General features: G+C 38.6%; 2 protein-coding genes across 3 annotated transcripts; one reads left to right on the top strand and one right to left on the bottom strand.

Moving 5' to 3' along the window:
• Positions 1-903: 903 nt before the first annotated feature.
• Positions 904-18,057, bottom strand: LOC146573228 (uncharacterized). 2 transcript variants are annotated; one of them, XM_085277887.1, is made up of 5 exons: positions 17,927-18,057; positions 7,947-8,107; positions 7,761-7,854; positions 4,718-7,077; positions 904-4,538 (listed from the first exon to the last, which is right to left on the bottom strand). In XM_085277887.1, the coding sequence occupies exons 2-5, from the start codon at positions 8,031-8,033 to the stop codon at positions 2,526-2,528; spliced, it is 4,554 nt and encodes a 1,517-aa protein (XP_085134013.1). In that variant the 5' UTR covers positions 8,034-8,107; positions 17,927-18,057; the 3' UTR covers positions 904-2,525. The 2 variants fall into 2 exon arrangements, with proteins under 2 accessions (XP_085134013.1, XP_085134012.1); XM_085277886.1 differs by lacking the exon at positions 17,927-18,057 and adding an exon at positions 16,128-16,776.
• LOC146573227 (uncharacterized) lies at positions 18,044-21,567 on the top strand. The gene is made up of 4 exons (XM_085277890.1): positions 18,044-18,308; positions 19,274-19,407; positions 19,891-19,987; positions 20,138-21,567. The coding sequence occupies exons 1-4, from the start codon at positions 18,044-18,046 to the stop codon at positions 21,304-21,306; spliced, it is 1,665 nt and encodes a 554-aa protein (XP_085134016.1). The 3' UTR covers positions 21,307-21,567.
• Positions 21,568-21,787: the final 220 nt, after the last annotated feature.

Genomic DNA, 21,787 nt, shown 5'->3' with positions numbered 1-21,787 from the left:
TTTGTGCGCAGGCTCACAGCACTCGGCAGAGAACTCCCCCTCCCCCAGCTAAACATCCATGCCGCGCATCTTGCCATTGCCTTCAAATTGTGGTTATTATTATGGTTAAGTTAAATCCAATTTATTAACCTACCTCTGAGACGAAGTGCATCTGCAAAGAACGTACTTTCTCCCGTTTGGCAGAGCAGGCAATGAGGTGCGTTTAATGTCTCTGTGTTAATTTGAGTTTCCATGAAATGTATTTGAATAAGGCCCTCCAATTAAGACAGATTTTATGTTGTTGATTTTAAAGATCTGAATGGATATTTTATTTTTTATTTCTATTTTTAAGTTTTATTTTTCAAGACTTTGTGAATTCTCTTTTTTATAACTGGGCACACCCTTTTTAGTTTTGTTAATATTGGCAATAGTGTGAAGTGTTATTGTTGGTTTCAAATATATTCGACATAGGCTATCCAATTAAGTTAAATGTCATGTTTTTAGAATATTTTATTTTATTTTTTGCTTTTCTGTTTTCCCCCTGAGGGATTGCCACCTTAACGTGGTCAGGGGTGTCGCACGCGTTAGTGACCATAAAAGCTTGACCAGCAGCAGCTCAGCCTTCAGTTGGGACACCCAAGTTGGTCAGGTCTTTGGGTAGAGGCCTGACAAAGTGCAATCCAATTACCTGACAAAAACAGTTACCCCTCATATATGCCTGTCTAGAAACGGCCCTGAGTGCAGTGTGGACTTATAAGGTGAAGAACAAACAGTGCAAGATCTTTTGCGTATTACCCCCACTGGAGAATATTGGTTTGCATTAGTTGATTTGAAACCATACAGCATAAAGTCAAAGTCATCATTAAACTCCAGGACTGCAAAGCTATTACTTGTGCTACACATTTTTAAATGATCACAAAATAATTTTATAAACAAAATGTTTATTTACATTTCTTTCATTTTAACAGCCAGTACAAACAAACTATGCAACTTGACTTGACAAAAATCAAATCAATGTAAATTCACAGTATGTACAATGAGGTTTAGGGCTGTAAAAGAATGTGTTAATATTGTGTTTGATATTTTTTGGGAAAGTTAGCTTTTCAAACATATCTGAGAAAAATTAGACATTTACACCAAAGTAAAGACATCTTTTTTTTTTTTTTTTTTTTTTTTTTTTTTTTTTTAAATACAGCACAATGTTGAACAGAATGAAAATATGTTTAAAAATAAAAAAAGATTCACTTTTAGTCCTCCCTGAATGAGGTGGTTAATTACTGTGCAAGTAATACAATTAGACTTCATTGCCATTTAGACATCAGTAATGACGTGGCATACTGACAGAAATTGAAAGATGGGTAATGGAAATTAGATCGTATTTTCAGTCTCAATTTAATTAAGACATGTTTTAACCTTAGTGCATATTTCAAAATCCAACATCCAAATTCCAACACTGGTCACAAGATGTGCTTTCCAGAGTTATTGTGGAAAGATTATCAAATACTTCTTTTTTAATGATAGGCAAGTGCTTCAATTTTTGTAACTGTATATATGAAAACAACATCAATAAATTACCAATTAAAAAAACTAACAAAACATCTGTTTTTAATGTGTTCAGTTGACAATATTTAAAAACGAATGCAAGTGTATTATGGCGAACTCATTACAAAATGAGAAAAGAAAAAGATGACAGCTTTAAAATGCCACTAGGACACTAAAGTCCATGTCCAAAACAAAAGCATTATGTATGCCACAAAGGCTTACTTGAGTTGAAGCCAAATTTACCTTAACAATTTTCCCTAAACTAACTCAGGTACAACATTCGGGAAGAAATACCATGCCAAACTGGGGTTATGCTCTCACACATCTTGTGACATCACCTACTGAATCAAAAAGTATGAGAAAAGGATACCTGCATATTCTGACAAACCAACTTAAATTTAAAGATGTATATTTCTGAAAAACCTCAATCTCCATCTATATTACACTTTACTTTGCAGAGAGCACACAGTGCCATACAGAACATTTTAAAAAGAAAAAAAAATAAAGTTCAACACTCTGGAAAGTTTCCTCATCTGCTTGCAAGTGAGGAGGAACAAAAGTGTAGCTAGTATAAAGAACAACTGTCACTAATCATTATGTTGCATCACTTTAAAGTACAATTTGTGATTTTGGGGAGATTTACTTGTCTAGCCTGTCTATATTGCATCGTTTTTATTTTCAACAGTACCAAGTGGCACGCATGTTCGTCTGTTGGCTTTAGTTAAGTTGCTTCCGTTCTTTAAGACAGATGGATAGATTTCCAACAAAGCAGCAAATGAGTACAAATTCCCAAACTCTCGAACCATTCTACAAAGATACAAAATAATTATCTCAAAAAGGCAAAATAAGTAAATTCTCCATTTGCATATAAATTCCATTATAAAAACCAAACAAACAAAAACCCGCTCCACAGCATGCATTTTCTGAATTACAAGAATGTATATTTCCTATTTCAAAGCATACCATTGTTCCAAGGTGAACATGGTTTCTTACATGTCCATCTCTCACGGACCACCATGTACATTTTTAACATGTTTTTTTAGGTGACCCGTCTGCGTGAATTTCTTTGAACAGTGTGGACAGGCATGTGGTTTCTCCCCTGTATGGGTGTATTTGTGCCTTTTAAGGTTATTGTAGTCTAAAAATCCTTTTCCACAGAATGGACACCAGTGTCTTTTCTCTCCATTATGCCATCGCAAATGCACATTCAGTTCTACTCTTCTTATGAATTTCCTTTCACAGAGGGTACACTGAAATGGTTTCTCTCCAGTGTGGATCCTAATATGTACTTCTACGTCTCGTTTTGTGAAGAATCCTTTTTTGCAGATCTGGCAAATGAAAGGTCTTATCCTGCCATGCACCATTTGTATGTGTTTTGTAAGGCCAAAGCGGTAGACAAATCCCTTCCCGCAATGCTGGCAGATATGTATCCGACCATTACGGTGCACCCGGCCGTGGCGTTTAAAGCTCTTGGAGTCTGGGAAATTCTTCCCACAGAATGTGCATGAGAAGGGCCTGTGTCCCGTATGAAGACTAACGTGGCTTTCCAGTGCAGCACTGCTGCTAAGAATTCGACCACATTCCCCACACTGGTTCCTTAGCAGATGCCTACCTATGACTGACAAAGGCTGTAGAGGTGATACAATTGGTGACGTAACAAATTTGGGTTGGGGTGAATCAGGGGAGCCTCTGGGGTTTTGATTATCAGATCCCGTCTCCGTCTTTACGTTTAACAAAGACGACTCCTTTTCCCCAGGTGGAGCCATTTCACTTTCTGTCATGACAGGAGGTATCCACACTTTAGCTCGACATTTTTTCCCAACCCCACAGTTGGTCCGACTCTCTGATAACAGACTTTTTGCCAATTTAGATTTGTTAGACTTTTTCATTGAAGCAATTTTTTTAGCTTTTGCTGCTTTAGCTAACTTCATAGCATTAACAACTTTAAAACCCCTTTTAGGACCAGTAACATCTTGGATTAGTCTGGGCTTCTTAGCAGGTGTAGATTCCTCAGTCCTTGTAGGACTGATGCAATTTTTAGCTATTGTAGGGGACTTGACACTTGGGGAACAAGTTTCACCTTTATTTCTTCTAGTAATAGCGCCACCTGTGGTTATACCAAAAGATCTTAATTCCCTTTTAATCCTTTTTGTCCTTGAGTCATCCTTGCTGAAAAGTGAACTCCTACGGATGCCAGACTGCCTCAAACTAGGTGTTCTTGGACTAACAGAAGGCAAGTCAGTCTTTTTAGGACTAGTGCTTCCTCTGGTTGACATTACAAGGCTTACAGAACTTGATTTTTCATTTATAGGGGTTGTATCATTGTTAGTCATTTTGGGGCTACCACTTTCTTTAGTTGAGCTAGGACTTCTAGAACTCAAAGAACCTTTTCTACCTGAAGGCGACCTCCTCGGACTTAAAGAACTGGATTTTTTATATCTAGGACTATCCCTACCCAAAGACCTCCTAGGAGTCACTGAAGTCATTTCAGGACTAGCAATTTCTTCATTTAAATTACCCTCTCTAGGACTCACAGATGTGGATTTTTTATTATCTGTGCCTAAACAATCTCTATGTGTACTGTCCGCCTTAGGAGTCATGGTGGTGGAATCACTGTTAGCCCTGCTCTTCTTAGAAGTTGGCTCATTATCAATCATCTTGGGTAAATCACCACCATTACACAGTACAGATCTTACAGGACTGATGGAAGATGGGGCATTATTAATTAGAGCTGTATTATCTTTAACCACATCTCTCCTTCCAAGGCAAACAGGACTGGTTTCCTTAGTTGACTTTTCATCGTTAAGACTGCCATTCTCTATTCCAAGTTTCTTAGAGATGAGAGTGGTAGTCTCACTTTCTGAATTCTGTTCCAGACTTTTTTCAGTTCTTTTAACTTGCAAGTGAGTTTTCAGATGACTTCGCAGCCGAACGACCAAGGAGTTTTTCTGTAAGCTTTTCTTCTGTAAGCTTCTCTCCGTCAAAGAAGCTTTACCATTTGCAAAGTCAGAGTTGGCCTGTATCAAAATGGAAAGAAGAAACAAAAAATAAATAAATAGGTACCACATTCTGTAGGGGTTCTAATTAAAAAAAAACAATAACAAAATCCCACAACAACAACAACATAACATGATGACTATCAATTTCAATGTGTAACCACAGAAATTATGAGCCCCATGTACTGAATAGCATTTACCTGTTTTTCTGGATCTTGAACGATCGGTGAAACTGCCAGTTGTGCCAAGAACTGTGCTTTAGTCATCTGGAAGTGAGGGTCAGATGCCTCTCTGGACATGGAGGTAAGCTGTATGATGGCAGATTCATTCTCCTGTACGTCACTGCTGTCCATATTAGGAATGGGTTCAACAGATGTGGCTGATGTAGATGGCTGCAAATCTTCACCGACAGTTGCCTCTCTCATGACAGTGAATGTTTCAGATGACAGTTGAGCCCGCTCATGATTATTTGACTCTTCTGACTTCTGAGGTGTATTTAGAGTCACAGGACTAAGCATTTCGGTTACATCTAAACTACTGCTTGAAGATGAATCTAGCTTCTCTGAGATTGCTGGTTTTGAAGACATCTCTTGCATAGTACCTTCAGAAAATCCCTTTAAAAGCAGTTTCGATACCAAAACAGATTCGTTGGGGGATACTGAAAATGGAAGTTTGGTTAATCTGACCACAGGAGTGAGCTTCCTATCAACAGTCGGCTGTGATGCTGGTATTATCTTAACTGACTGTTCTAAACTGGTTTCTGTAGGAGTGCTTATCACTTCAGAAACAGAGGCAGTTTGTTCAGGAGATTCAGGGCTGTCGGTTGTGTTTTCACTTTGAGAGAATGCTGTGTCATCGGAAGCTGAAACACTTAACTCCTGTGAAGCTGCAGTCGACTGTGTAGATGTCAATGTGACAGGAACATCACGAGGCATTGCTGCCTCTTGCGTTGCTTTCACAACTATTGTCTGTGGCGGATGTTTACTTGGTGCCACTGCTGCCAACCGTATTGGAACTATGATTGTTATTTTTTTGTGTGGTGGACCACCTGTTTGCTGATTTTCTGATGGTTTAGTCAACTGTGAAACTGGGACTAATGTCATGGAGGTAGTATTTGTTTGTTGAGGAAGACAGAAAAGTGAAGGCGTTTCCAGAGGCAACCCTGCAACTCCAGAAGTTGCAAGTAAATTATTGTGTGTAGTCCTCGACTCTATAGAAGAAAGCTTTGTTGTAGACGATGCTATATTGTGAGATGGTCCTACTCTTGGCACAACAGTTATTATTTTAGGCCTAATTTTAGTCAGTTTTCTGGGTGCTACGGGGTGGGAAGATGGCAGGACAAAAGTTTGAGTAGCAGCATTTGATAAAACTTGCTGTTGTTGTGGTGTAACAAATGCTTTGAGGGTTTCATTGGCCTCTACACTTGACTGAGATTTTACAGTAAGATTCTGTGTCTGTGGTTTAGCTAGGATTTTGTCCACTGTTTGTAGGGTATCCACACAGGGAGCACAATGAGTCATAGGTGATGAAATTTTTTCGGAAGACGGAATAATATTTCCCATTGTTGACTGATTCATTGCTTCAACTAGCAGCATTGCATCCTGAAGTGTTGCAGAAGTGCGACGTTCCTTGTGCTGACCGGGTGTCAGTTGTGGTGAGTCCAATGGAGGAGAGTTCAATGTTTTCTTTGCAGATAAAGCTTCAATGGATGGAGCCTCAACTGCCTCTTTCTCTACACCCGTGGGAAGCTGCTGAGTTTCAGGGTCTACTGGCTTTTCAGAAGAACTGCTACTCAAAGACAAAACTGAAGCAGGCAGAGAACCAGCCTTTCTATTGTCCATGTTTTTCAAATCAGTGCTTGCCATCTCCTGTACAGATGGATTGGCAGTAGAGGAAGTCTCTTTCGACTGAATCCCAGATGATCTTGGAGAGGCAAAAGCAGAAATCTTCACTGCATCTACTGCAGTGGATTTGTCAACTATTTCTGAAGGTGTGTTCAACTGTTCCTGGCCTTTTAAGGCATCAAAAGATGATGACACAAGTGCTTCTTTTGGTTTAATTTTCTTTGGTGGCCGTCCTCTTCTACGCCGTACTGACACATTAGTTTTGGAAGTAGCTTCATCTTCTGCCAAGCTGTTTTTTAATTCTTCACAAATAACTTCTTTGTTGACCAATATGGACCCCCCTAACTGTTCATCTGCACAGTGCACATGTGCAGATGGCTTAACAGTAATAGCAGTTTGTTCATTTTCTACTGTTTCACCATCTCTTTGACATTGCTGAAGAACCTGTGTCTCTACTTCTGATGTCTCCTGATCAAGTTCAGACTCTTCTTTGATATTGTCCGTCATTGCAGCAAGTGAAATAACTATTGAATGTTCTGAATCAGTGGTCTGGCTCTGCGTTCCCTCTGAACGGCTACTCTCTCCCATACAGGATACCTCCCGGACCATTTTGGTCTCTTCATCTTTTCGAGCTGATGTAGTTTCTTCTGTTGAATCTTCCTGGTTAATAAGCATCCCTTCATTTTCAGTTCCATTTAAAGAGACATGTAAAGAACCTAGGCACCACAGTGATAAAGATGTCAGAAGAAACATAAGAGGAAAAAGTTACTAAGGCAGAGAAAACTCTGGAACAATGAAACTTTAGTTAGACATTTTTTCCTTTTCCCCTTAACATTACATGGTCCATACAATTATTTTAAAGGGAACTGTTTATTTTATTTTTTTAAAGATGTGCTAAGTCCTGTTTTGATTTGGCACTCATATACTACCACTGGGAAATGCTGCACACACAACCTGTTTACTGGTGAATAATCTTCCACTATTATTTTGGATGTTTAAACTCTGCCAACCATTTAGCCTCAACCCTTTCTACCTTGCACTTTCCCTACTGACTGCTATAGTGTTGTCGTCAAGCTGCTTCCCAAATGAGGTTTCATCTCCAGGCTAGACATACACAAAAATTAAACTGTAGCTAAGGATGGCAGTTGCTGTTGTGCTCTAACACAATCTGCAGCAGGTGGGGAAGACCTGCACTACGGTTTCAAACAGCTCTCTCACACAACAGAGGCAGAATCTCAGTGAAGTAGCAGTTGATTATAACATTCAGTTAACTAAACACATTTGACCATCACAAGATAATTGGGAAATAATACATTTGCTGATGAGCAAATTCAAAATGCCATTATTTAATTCTTACAATTCTTTCTTTATTCCAAAACCATCAGTTTAATTTCCTCACCTGAAACATTACTAAGGGCTTGTTCAGAGGCCACTGCTGACTCAACTTCCTCTTCTTTTAACTCAGACTGTAGAGAAGTATCACTGTATGATTCCTGTAGGAGGAGGACAAAAATTTAGGTTTTGAGAAGGTGCAAAAAAATCAGAACATTTTATTTTTTTTAATGCTGCTATGGTACACACAAACCTCCTGTTTGACAAGTATAAATGTCATCTGAGAATTTCCTCCCTGCTCCTGCAAACCATATCCAAACCTCTCACCAGCGTGTAACATTTGTTGGTTTTTTAATGATGACTGCCCCAGTGGCTGACATTGCTCGACCAACACTGTGCGGAAGGAGACAATATCTGTAAAGAGAAACATGCAAACACACAAAGAAAAAACAGAATAACTAATTGTTCAAGAATAGAGTTCAGAAGAGAGTTGAGTACAGCGACAATTTCCAGGGGAGTAATGAACTAGTTTTATTGCACCAGCAGAAAAAAGTGAAGACCGCAATGTCACCGCTTTGAACTGGAGCTGGCAGTGGCAGACCTTGCAATTCTCTAGAGATCAGCTGCAAGGCTACTCTAACCAGAAGTGGAAACAGGTATAGAGGTAGTGCTGCTATACTATGCTCACAAAGGTTGGAGAACAGAGAATACAGTAGCCACCTGGAGTCCAGGTGGCTACTGTATTCTTCAACTCCACTGGAGTTGAAGTCTTGAGCTCACTATGGAGAAAATTGTGTGCACATTAGGGCTGCCATGATTAGTCGACTAGTCACAATTACGTCAACTATCAAAATCGTTGACAACTAATTTAATAGTTGACTCGTCGTTTGAAGCTTTGTAAGATCCCAAAAGACGCAGAAATAAGTAGTAGGATTTAAGAGTGTAATAACAGACTGAAACAGAAGATGGCAGCACTGCATGTACAAGGATGCCAGCTGCCGTTAAACCCCAAAGAAGAAGAAGCTGTGTCCAGTATCATAGTTGTGTCCAAATTCATGAACTTTTGCTACTCTGGTTAAACATGATATATAAGTCACTTAGATACCTTAAATATTTTATTGCTTGGCTTTTTTCAGTATTTTATTTGTTCCTGAGCAAATCTGTTTGGCTGAGATTAAAGCTATAGTTTTTACACAGCTGAATAAACGTCAAGCAGACAACTGATTATCAGTTATTATCAAGTGTCAGATGCTCGAGAATATACTATCATCTTGTCTTTATTTTTAGTTAGCACATACCTTAAACACTTAAAGCTGTAAGCTAATGATAGTTATATAAAAGCAGATGCATGCTGGTGCAATACGCTGTACGTGTTACGTCCAATGGACGCATGATCTGATTAGTCGACTAATTGCAAAAATAATCGGTGACTAGTTGGCTATTAAAATAATCGTTTGTGGCAGCCCTATTGCACATATATGCACACTAGGGCTGCCACAAACGATTATTTTGATAGTCGACTAGTCACTGATTATTTTTGCGATTAGTCGACTAATCAGATCATCATCCATTGGACGTAAAACTACAGCTTATTGCACCAGCATCTGCTCTTATAACTATCATTAGCTTACAGCTTTAAGTGTTTAAGGTCTGTGCTAACTAAAAATAAAGACAAGATGATAGTTTATTAAATTTTAATGAAATTTGGAGATTGTTTCGGTGAAGTTTAATAAACTCCTTGCTATCTAAAATATAACAGGACACTGGAGTATATTCTGGAGCATCTCACACTTCTGATAATCAGTTGTCTGCTTGACGTTTATTCAGCTGTGTAAAAACTATAACTTTAATCTCAGACAAACTGATTTACTCAGGAACAAATAAAATACAAAAAAAAAAAAAAGCCAAACAATAACATTTTAAGTTATCTAAGTGACTCATATATATCTAACCTGAGTAGCGAAAGACGGCGGTGGGTTTGAAAACGATTTGCGGGGAGTCCGGTGTTCTCACGGCGCTAGTGAGCCTAGCCCCCGGCTCGCTAACGAGCTAGTGGGTAACAGATGTCTCCGAAAACGTCGGAGCACTTTTGAAAATATGTGGTGTCCTGATAAACTGAGCAGATATTTGAGGTTTACACAGCTACATTGTATATTGTATAGCTTTCTTGTTATATGTAAAATTGTATTGTATTTATTTAAATTTTTACTTTTTAATTATTTTACCTGCATTTTTTAATCACTCTTATATTTAAATGTTCATTTGCTATTTTATCTAGGGATTGAGAGTAACGTAGTTTCTATTCTCTGTATGTCCTGTACATGTGGCAGAATTGACAATAAAGGTGACTTTGACTTGACTTTGACTACATTCTCGCCTGAAAATATGTTAAACGTTTATTTTGTGACCCAGAAAGAATAATAAGAGTAACATTAAAACTAACTAGCTGCCACCATTGTTGGAAACTGCGCTGGGCCGCGCTATGAATTCTGGGACACAGCTGCTTCTTCTTCTTCTTCGGGGTTAAACGGTAGCTGACATCCTTGTACATGGAATGCTGCCATCTTCTGTTTCAGTCCGTTATTACACTCTTAAATCCTGCCACTTATTCCTGCGTCTTTTGTGATCTTACAAAGCTTCAAACGACGCGTCGACTATTAAATCAGTCGTCGACGATTTTGATAGTCGACGTAATCGTGACTAGTCGACAAATCGTGGCAGCCCTAATGCACACCTCGGACCACTGTCAAGAGGCCAGGTCCACTGAAAAGACCGCTTTACTCTGTGTTTTGAAGTTCTGGCTACTGGTGGGTGTCTGCATAACTCACCTATGTCTTACCCTATCAAGCTTTGTTTTTACTCCTAAGTAAGGATAAAATTTTAATTTTGGCTTAAGTATTATTTTTTACTAAGAAAAGCATATTAAAGTTATAAATTGACTTGCATATCATTGAGTACAATTAGGATTGTACTCAAGCTATATGTGGAAGGAAACCGTGACCTAGGACAAGCTGATGGCATAAGATGTAAGTACAACTCCTCTGGTTTCATATGCAAAAAGTAATTATTGCGCTAGCTTACATGGTTCCGGTTCTAGTGATTTAAAAATAGTTACCGGCTTTAAAGGGTTAACATAAAACCATTATAAAAATCAGAGATGATTTATTTCTTAGTAAGTCTTTAGGAAAATACTACAACTATACTGTATGGAACAATTCCACAAATACAGAGATTTAAAAAAATACAACCAAAAAAAAAAACAACTTCATATATATATATATATATATATATATATATATATATATATATATATATATATATATATATATATATCCCCAGTACAAGTTGAAGAAATGTTCAAATGTAAACAAAGGAGAACATTAATAAACAGACATATTAACTCAATGGCAAGGCAAGAAAATATTAATTTGGGGGGAGGTTAAATTGCACAATAAGTGCAGTACTATCTCAATTAAGGCTCATATATGGATCTGCTATGCGGCTTTACCGCAAACCCAATGTGGTAGCCAAGTATGACACAGCTGCTCAACAGTCGCTCTACGTTCTGTGCATAGCTGGGAAAGTGCCGTCTGAGAAAAATGATTACTGCCAGTGAGTTGGTAACAAGAGTCAATAACTTTAATCTGCTGTTTAAATCAGTATTTTTTATTTTATTTTAAATTGCGTCATGTTTTTTTTGTTACAATAAAGAAGTAACATTACAGTCTTTCTCTTCTGTAGGTAGACAAAGGTACAGTATGGGAAAAAGTTAAGATATAGTCACGATTGGACTATAAGACAAAAAGTATGAACAACCACCAATACATATGAAGTCTTACATTGTGCTTGTTCTAAAGGATGGCAGTGACACCTCTTTCAGTGTTTTGGAAGCATATAAACAGATCTGACCAATCAAACCACTGCATTAATGTTGTACTCGATGGTAAAAACAGGCACTGGTACTGCATATACAATAATATGATAATAGTAGAACAATACCATTTAAAATTCAGACACACAACTAGATGCTGGGATGCCAATTGGGTCAATGTTAATCTGTAAAATTATTTCCCTACCTCGTCAATGTGGTCCTAAGTTTGCCAACAAGCTCAAACTGCCCCACTGACCTCCTGAGCCAGTATGAAAGCTATCGTGATACGGCTTCAGCGCCGGAATGAAACCATGAAATTATCCCTGATGTGGCCTTTACTTGAGATTTGGATGAAACCAGAATCTCCATTTCTTTCTTCTCTTGTTTAGAAGCATCAGGACCAGCTCATCATAACTTGATGTCGACTTCATTTTCTTTCCTTTTTTTTTTTTTTTTTTTTTTTTTAACCAGTGCATTATTTGAGCATGATTCTTTTGCAAAAATGCAACGCGTTATATTTATTTAAATCTGCCTGTCTAATATACAAAGTTATACATCGTCTGGCGCTTCCACCAGTGAGTGAGTGTATTAAACAAAAGTCTAGCAGTATTGCTGGGTCTTGACTGACTCGAGCCACTGTTAGAGGTGATTGTGAATTGGCATTTAGACAGACCACCTTTTCACATATCAGGGAGTGCGCTTCTGGAATAGCCTTCCACTGTCAGTGAGGGAAAGTAAAAGTATCCCCATCTTTAAGAGTCACTTAAAAGGGTGGATGAGGGACACACAAACATGTGATCATGTTTAATAATCATGCTTTATATTGGATGCGAAAAAGAGTGTATTTAAAAAAAAAAAAAAAAAAAAAGGGAACCAACTATTAGTGTAATGGGTCAGCGCAATATCAGGACAGTCAGGCCATGTGCAATACTGGAGTTTGTGCAATATAACTGATATATATCGGATGACAGTATAAAAACGTCTATCGTTTTATTTTACGCTATCGTTTGTTTTGTGGTGTCGCAAAATAAGCTGTTTACGGCAATATTTTTCATTGTTTTGATGGTCACTGTAGTGGCTATATTAATTTCTTAAAGTTCTATCTTTCTCTTATATTTTATATAACCACACTACGGGCGGACAAGCGCCTGTTTTTATGCGTTGTGGTTAGCGACAACGACGGTAACACCATCGCGTGTCCGCTTGTTTATGCTCCACATAAACCTTTCACAATAAAGCTCAAGATCCTGTTGAGACTTTTCAAAATAAATTGAATCACGTGAACGAGCAGATTATTTACGGATGAAAAGTAAAAAAAGAGCCGCCAGGTGCTAAAAAATAAACCTTAGACTCAAACGTTAGAACAGGCTTTTCCCCGCAGCACGCCGTGTAATAAATGCTCACAAAGAAAACAGCGGCCGTTACAACTTATGTCTAAAAATTAGAGCTGGGCGATATGAGATTTTTTCATATCACGATATGTTTTTTTCATTTCAGGCGATAACGATATCTATCACGATATAAGCCAAATAACTATATTTGTAAGATTTAAATGTGCCGTTGCTCACAAGTAAAATGTGAAATAATCAGCAGCTTGTTTTTATTTAAATATTTATTTCCCATAATAAGTTCAACAGGGTAGATGTACTTAAGGAACATGAGACTTTTTCAGATAAATAAAGGCAAATATTGCAAACTACACAAAAGGCAGCCGCTAAAGCGTTTAAGATTCAAAATAGAACAAACGAAACAGACTAAATTGTCAATTCCACTTAGAAACAAAATATGAATTCTAAAAATAAATCTTAGTTTGTTTTACAGAAGAACAGACAAAACTGACTAACTTTTGTCAATATCAAATAAACAGAGAACTAAAGGGAAATTCTCAATCTCTCCTTGTTGTATAGCTTAGCTTTTCAAACAGTTTTAACAGTTACTTTAGTCTGACAAAAGCCCAATGACGAATTAGCGCTTCCAGTCAGAGACTGAGGCTACGTCCACACGTACACGGGTATTTTTGAAAACTGAGATTTTCCGTTTTCGTTTTAAAAAATAATCCCGTCCACACTTAAAGGCAGAAATGAAGGAAAACGCTGCTATGAACATGCCAAAGCAGCAGGTGGCGCTAGATTCCTAACCGTGCAGAAATGTTGGCCAATCAGAAGTCTAGAAGCCTCGGTGGGAAAAAGTAAACAAAGCTGGGGCATAGAAGCAGAACAGAGTCGTATGTGTGGACGGACAGTAACTGTGTGTATATGTAAGCATTTAAACACCGCAGAAAGTAGAATTAACAGTATTGTAGAAATTCATTTCACCGAAACAATAACGTGGCGCACAGTGTGATGCATGCACCAGTTTATTGTATTTCCAGACTTGCTTTCGGCACAATTTACAGTGCACGCTACTCTGTTTTTTTGTAAGACTTGAAATAGCCGAAATACCTTCACACTACGGAACTTCTATGGCTCTTCCGTTCGACAATCTCTCCGGCGTTGGAACCATCATCTGTTTTCTCTTCGGGTCACACTCGGTTGATTTTTCTAGTCGGCACACTCATTTCCTCCATTACCCGCTGGCTGCTTCCCAAACAAACACACGTGCGGCTTGGCACTTGTGCTGTACGTAACAAGTCACGCGACGTGACGCTGCGGCTGTGATTGGTTCGGCTCTGCGCTACTTAATTTGGATTGGCTGACCTTTTTTTTTTTAAGAGGACAAGAGCGGTGAGGTCTATAGCGATAGCTTAATTTCTCTATCGAGTAAAAGTTATATCGCGATACATATCGTTATCGTTCTATCGCCCAGCTCTACTAAAAATGTATCGTTTCATGCATCGGTTAAAACACACTCGACTCCAGCTACATGACGCGCAACTGGAAACACTTCCCGCAAGTCGAGCTGCCCGAGATCCATAGAATTGACAGAAAACGTTACAATTTTGTGATTTATATCGTTATCGGGACGATAGAATTCTTATATCGGAATATGAGATTTTGGTCATATCGCACAGCCCTAATAACTGATGTGTTTCCGTTATTGTCATCTATACTGTCCTCTGTGTCCCCTCTTCTTGTCATTGTTTGTTCTAATATAATGTGATCACTGTTTTTGTCCTTGCCACATGATCTGTAAATAGTGTCTCTGTATGTTTTTACTAACTTTTGTTTAACTCCAACCTGCCAGAGGGTCTGCAGATGAAAATCAGCCCAATGGTATAATCTGGCATATTTACATTTATTAAAATGTTCATTAATCTGTATTGCCCTTCTACACAAGTGTCTAAACAAGTTTGCATTCATAGTTTCATTTATTTTTTTCGCAACACAGTCATTATGTATAGACCTTAATACTGTTGTTGCAGATTCAAATCTGGGACTTCCAGACGCACTGCTATAATGACCCCACGCACACTAGGTGGAACTCAATTATAACAGAAAATGTCAGTAACCGAGTAGAGTCGAGTCACATTGAGTAGCTACTAGTGAGAAAGGGTTCTAATTTCTGCAAAACATTCTAACAACAACAGAGAGGCAGCAATTCTCTTAAACAATTGTTTGGTTAATACTTCGTCTTAATCATCTCCTCTAAAGGAAAAAAACATTCTGATGTTTTGAATGCTCTTTAAACACTACATTAGAGTACACAAAAACATCTGTGATACAAGTTTATGGACCTTTGTATTCTAGTTTCTGTTTCAGAATTATTACACAACTTATCAATATCTAAATACAAGTGTGGAATAAAGCTATACATTGATAAGATTTCAGTTCAGTTAAATTTTTTTTTTTTAAATACACGTCTTAGTGGTTTTGCCTGGCACTATGCCAGTGCCATTAGAAGACTGCAGTTCGTTATCAGCCCCCTCATTCGCACCTCACCAGCTTCCTGTGTGGGAAAACCTTAGTACCATTGAGTGTGAACGTAGTTACAAACAGAATAAGAAACAGGTTTGCATGTGACATGGGTGTCCACGACCAGGATGCTGACGTAAAAAATTTGTAATGTGTAACGGTCTGTAAACTACAGCAGAACGAACAAAAAGAAATATACTCGGGGGGGGCATAAAGAACTGATTGGCCAATTTAGAAGAGGTTCTGGCTTCCTTTAGCTAATCCTAATTGTATTTTATAGATAAAAACCAATATAAAGATAGAAGTGGTGAGTCTGAGCTGTAAAGGAGCAGTCAATTTAGCTCAAATCAGTTATACCAATGCTCGATTTCATTTGAATAATTATGGAGCATCTGTTCAGTTCCTTATAAATATATATATATGTAAAACGTTTTTGAGCTTTATGTAGCCATAAAGAGACGATTTTTTGAAGTTTGGACCAACGTTCACTGTCCTCTAAAAATGGAGAAACTAGTATGGTTTCCCTCCCATTTTGGATCCCACGCTCAAGATGACTATGCTGAGAAGCAAGCATTAACAACTATGATGTTCAGTGTGTTCCAGATAACATGAATACACGTAAAATGTTAGCTAAACACAACACATACCATCATAAGCCAGTTATAACTTAATATTAGTTAGCTCGGGGTGGCTAACATGCTGTGCAACTCACCACACTGCACGGCTGTGTCGCATTTCTCGAAGTCGTTGCTTTGCCCAGGAAGAGGCTGTTTTTCTCTTTGATAACTGCCCGATTGGCTTTTCGCGTTCTCAAACTGGCTGCATTTTGTTCTGAGGTCCTCATTCTCCTTCTTGATTTTGCATATTTCTGCCTTCAGCTCGTCAACCATAGTTTCGTAAAGTTTCGTGGTTTCTGCAACAGCGCTCTTCAGCATGCTCTCCATGAAAGAGGCATACTTCGTCTGAAAATCGTCCGAAGACATCTTGTTTGTCGTACTGTACTTCCTGGATACAGATACGAGCCCACCTGAAAGAGTGTCTTTACTCTGGCGTTTTTTTTAAAGGCACGCCGTCAGAAGCTCCGCCAACATGGCTTCTTCACATGGACGGACGGACGCGATCTCTGCTTTGTGTGACGCACATTGGATGACTGACTTACGCAAGCATCCGGTGTTTCACTTCAAGCCAAACTTTGCTTTTTGAAGAAGTTCAGTCAGTGAACAAAAAATAAACTAGGAAATCTGTCGGCGCCGAATTATTATTACTACCGTCGTATAATCCCACACAACACCAAGAGACCTCAATCTTTTCGTTGCAGCTGAGATTATGCTTTCTTGTTCGTCGATTTTGCTTTAACCGCAGTTGGTAAACAGCTTTTAAGAGCATTACCGCCACCGTCTGGATTGGAGGATTAATCGGAACTTTAAGATATCCGGGGTGTCGAACTTGTTTTAGTTCATGCATAACTTTAATTTATTCCATGTGCTTTTTTATTTACTTTTATTTATTGATTTACCGACTTTTACTTACTCCTCTTCCTCCAAAAGTGAATGAACTGATCTTTAAAATCGTAAAGAATATTTTCCAAATAAGTCATTACTTAGACTCCATCTCATCGTATCTGTAGCATCCTCTTCTGTCACACACAGCCTCTGCATGTCCTCTTTGACTAGTTTAAGGAACCATCTCTGTAGTTACTATCGCTCGTTTTGACATTAATAAAATTATTTAATAATGACTGCACTGCAATTTTCAAATTTTGCCTTTCATCAAGCCAAACTGAACCCTTTCATGGGCTGGTTGTGCCCCACATAACACGTGCTCATATGCTAAAACAGTTATCTTTTTAATCTACTTGTTGTCTAAAAAATGACACAAAAAGCACACACGTTACACGGAGAAAACACGTTTCACTTCCTGTCTCATAAGTGAAAGAGGTGAACTTTAAGATGCAAAATGGGATTTAACTGAAGCAACAAAAAGGTTTAATTTGGATGTGAAACTGTTTATTTATGGAACAGTATCCTAATATGACAATACTTCTCCACCCTTGTCATTTAGTGCTCTTTAAGCACGTTCCCCACTGGAACCAGTTCTCTTTTCTTTCTTCCGTAGCATGAAAATTGTTCCAATCGACGACCCGTATTTAGATACCGGAAGTGTCGTTGTTTACGGAATCGGGAGAAATGTCATAACGCAAGAGTAAAGCTAAGCTACGGAATTACTTTTTCTACTAAGCCTGAGTTCTAAATACACGATATGTAAAGAATGCGATCATTTATGTCAAAAATCTCAAGCGAGCTTATGTTTTTTTCAAATTAAATAGTGTCCAGAATCCGTTAAACATAAATCAGAACTAATGGAGCGAGCTAGTTGCAGCTAACGTTAGCATGACACTTTGTTTAAACAGCAGGGTTCATGAAAGCAACCAAGCTGTAAACTCGGACAACCGATACAATCCATAAATCATTAACTACACAAAAAGCACGTGTAAGAAACGGACACATCTACCTTAGAGACACCGACTTTAGCTGTAGCCAGTCAACAACAACAGGCTTTGAATTGCCAGTCATTTTTTCTCCTCCTTTTCCGTTTATTAAAAAGACTTTAAGCCACAGCGCAGTTATAATGGCGGAGACTATACTAACGTTTCAGTCACAGCTTTCTGGCGTCATGGAGACGGTGTTCAAGGCTGCTATGTATGAGATCACCCGGTTGGTGGAGGACAGTTTTTTGGAAGAGGTAACGCGGTGCCGGGAGCAGGTTGAGTCCTTAAAGAGACGACTGAAGTGGTCGGAGACTCGTCGCAAAGAACGAGAGGGAGACTGGAGAGGGAGATGCATTGACTGTGGAAAAGTCGGGATATCCAGTGAGAACCAACCCAGAACCTCAGGTGGGTCTTTCTAGGGTTAGTCGTCCATGTTTTACCTGTATTTATTTTCTTAAGGCTAATGAAGAGTTAACCTTTCATTAGAATTAACATTACATTAACAATTCCATTACAAACAAAACTAGGTGTATAAATATTGCAAATATTTTAAGAAATGTGATTATTTAAGTATTTGGGGTTGGACTACACTACCTCAGGCCACAGCTGTATAAATGCAGCATACACAGAATACATTTTAAACACTTTGTGGTTGTTTTAAAATTTTGCCTGGAAATAAAGGTACTTCCAGTGCATAAACTTGCATTACATATTCTTTAATCTGCATTACTCACACTGTGGTGCCTGACTTCTGCATATCTTACTTGTGTAACTAGTACTTATGAAGCCAGGTTGGAGAATTTGATCACAAATGAATAAACACTTTCTGGCTGCTTCATTAGTTACTCCAGTTCAGCTGTTCATTAACACAAATAATATAGAGCCAATCACATAGCAGCAACTCCATGCATTTAGGCATGCAGACATGGTCAAGACAACGTGCTTAAGTTCAAATCAAGCACCAGAATGCGGAAAAAAGTTAATTTAAAATACTTTGAACTTTGTCTGTACAACTTTGTAATATACTGCTACATCTCTTCCCCCAAAGAAGAAATCTATAATTCTATTTCTTGTGGGTTTTAAGAGAAACATAATCATGTTTCTTTTGACTATGTTCATAGCCACATATTCACATATTTCTCCTTTTGGCTTTTGGATTTGTAACCCTAAGTTAAACATACTGGGGAAAATAAAGAGATTCTGATCACCCACTGTTAATTATGATTTTTACTAATCACCAAAAATTGTTTCCTTTTTTGCTGCTTAAAGAAGATTGCTAGAGCTCAGAGGCAATCTTCTTGACATTATATAAGTCAACTGACCTTTGCCTTATTTTGTTTTCTAAATCTTTGAAATTCTATTATTTTCAGAGAAAAGCCTGAAACAGGAGATTGTGCTTCATGAAGAAATAAATAGTTCCCAGGGAGCTGATGGATGTACACTGAGCCATGAGAAGGAAGGAGAGGAAAAAATAGAGCGCCAAAGTGCCACAAAAGCAACGCAGGTATGATAGTTTTATTACATTATACAGCTTTATAAATTTACAAAACAAAAGTGTATAAAATGTGTGTTTAAGCCACTTAGTCTCATATTATGGGGTATAGAGCCACTGCAGGGAGTGTGATAAACCAAGGAAACATTTGTGGTATGGGTAAACTGACGAAATGTGATTTTTATTTATTTATTTATTTATTTATTTTTGGGGGGGGGGGGGGGGTGAGGGGGAGACATGTTCACTAATGTTCTCTTGGTGAGCCATGCACCATGAAAATTGAATCATTTATATTGTTAAAAATTGTGGGGGTATGGGAACTGACTGTGCACATTACACAGCATCCATGTAATATTTTTAAGTATTTTAATTATTTTTTGTTTGAAAAACCCTTAAGCATTACGTTAGATCTGCTTGCCAAAGTTAGGGTTCTACTTAAGGCAACTAAGGTAAAACCTGATGGATTAATGTTGCCTTTCCACTTTTTTTCCCCAGTCATCAGGTATTCAAGGCACTGGACTGTTCAAGGAAGAAGCTCTTCAGATCCAACCAGAAAATGATGAGTCGCAAGGGTGGCACATCAGCTTAGATGGTAAGTCTCTGTGCAAGTACATGCAGAAAATTTAACAAATTAATTTCTCGTTAATTTTTCAAGTGCTGTACAAATAGAGACAACACAATGTATGGTGTATATTGAATGCAGTGAGGCTATTTTAACTTTTTCTCACTACTCGTGTTTCAGAAGCAGATGTGTCAGCTCTTCCAGGACCCAGTAAATGTTTTAATGACCAAAAGATCCCAAAGTGCCAAGTAAATTGGGAAACTGGATTTGAGCAGAGAGCAGAATCAAACAATGATGGACACTCGGGTGAACCGACTGAACCTCTGTTCCCAAACAGGTACGGCATGGAAGACTTAGATGGCATTGACAAGTCTGGATATGGAGACACTGGAATGATAGACATGGGTAATTTTGATGGGATACATTCACCATCGCACCTGGGCAAAGATCTGAGTTATGTGGGCCATTATGATGAGGATGTGGAAACACCAGAAGGAGCTGATCATCAAACTTACCAAACAGGCACTCAGCGGAATAGAAAGGATCAGGAAGGTTCACCCTCAGGTTCCCCCTCTAGGACTAACATTGATGTAAGTGGAGAGTTCAGCTGTTTACTAATTAATGAGGAGGGGTATCTGCAGGACACAAATGTCTTGTACCCTGAACAAGTGTCCAGTGATTCAGGTAGTAGATTCAGCTTCCGCGGCCAGGGTATTCGTATTGGCCCTTCTCTAGACAGCACTGAGGATATGTATGAGCCTTCAGATACGTACAGCGATACCTTAAACGTGGGACAACAGATGCAACCTCAGGCAACAGTGAGAGGAGCAAGGAGATACACTTGTAACCAGTGCTCCATGTCCTTTCCGGATTCTGCTTCCCTCAAGGCTCACAAACACACACACAAAGGCACTGGACAAGTGCCCCCATACTCCTGCAACCAGTGTGGAAAGACCTTTACTCAAGCTTGTAACCTTAAAGTCCACCAAAGGACTCATTTAGGGCAAGGGGTTCACCTCTGCAGCCATTGTGGTAAAGGTTTTCCTTCATTTTCTGACCTAAAGGCACACAAATGTGGTCAAGTAGGGGACAAGCCATATTGCTGCACAGTATGTGGGAATAAGTTCAGCCGTCTATGGAATCTTAAGTTGCACCAGAGAATTCACACACAGGAAAAACCTCATCGGTGCACCATGTGTGACAAGAGCTTCACAAGAGCAGACATATTGAAGGTTCACCAGCGTACCCACACAGGGGAAAGACCATACTGCTGCACTGTTTGCGGTCTCAGCTTCAAACGCCTGGATCATCTGAAATCCCATCAACGCAAGCACATGACAGATCTATAATTCCTTGGGAGAAGAAGTATCAAATTATTTAATATTATTTGTGCTATCTGAAGGTTTAAGTGAATATTTATATTAATGAGCCTGTGATGGATAGATAAGGTCTATCACATTCAGTTAAACAAGTCTCATTTGTAATCAGTTACTGCTGCATATTTTATACTCATTAAAAATATACTGCCTTGGAGTATAACTGAAGAACTTGACCAACAATATCTTTGTGATTACTCAGCTGATTGAAAATAAAACTGGCTTTAGATGCCATCGTCTGTTTATATTCTTGTTTCCTGAAGTTAGTTCTTGGCACATACTTCCTAATGACGTCACCCAGGTAGTAATGGAGTAATGTTTTGATTTTCACTGTTGCCTCCCACCAAGAAGGTACTTAGTTCAATTCCACCATCAGCAGGGGTCTTTCTGTGTGGAGTTTGCATGTGTTTGCGTGGGTTCTACTCTAGCTTCCTTCCATAGTCCAAAGGCATGC

Source organism: Mchenga conophoros, linkage group LG6 (assembly GCF_057382185.1).
Source record: "Mchenga conophoros isolate Kocher_MC1m ecotype Shallow Benthic linkage group LG6, M_conophoros_male_GT1.1, whole genome shotgun sequence".
Taxonomy (NCBI): domain Eukaryota; kingdom Metazoa; phylum Chordata; class Actinopteri; order Cichliformes; family Cichlidae; genus Mchenga; species Mchenga conophoros.
The sequence above is the reverse complement of the archived record's forward strand: the minus strand, read 5'-3'. Positions and strand labels throughout refer to the sequence as shown.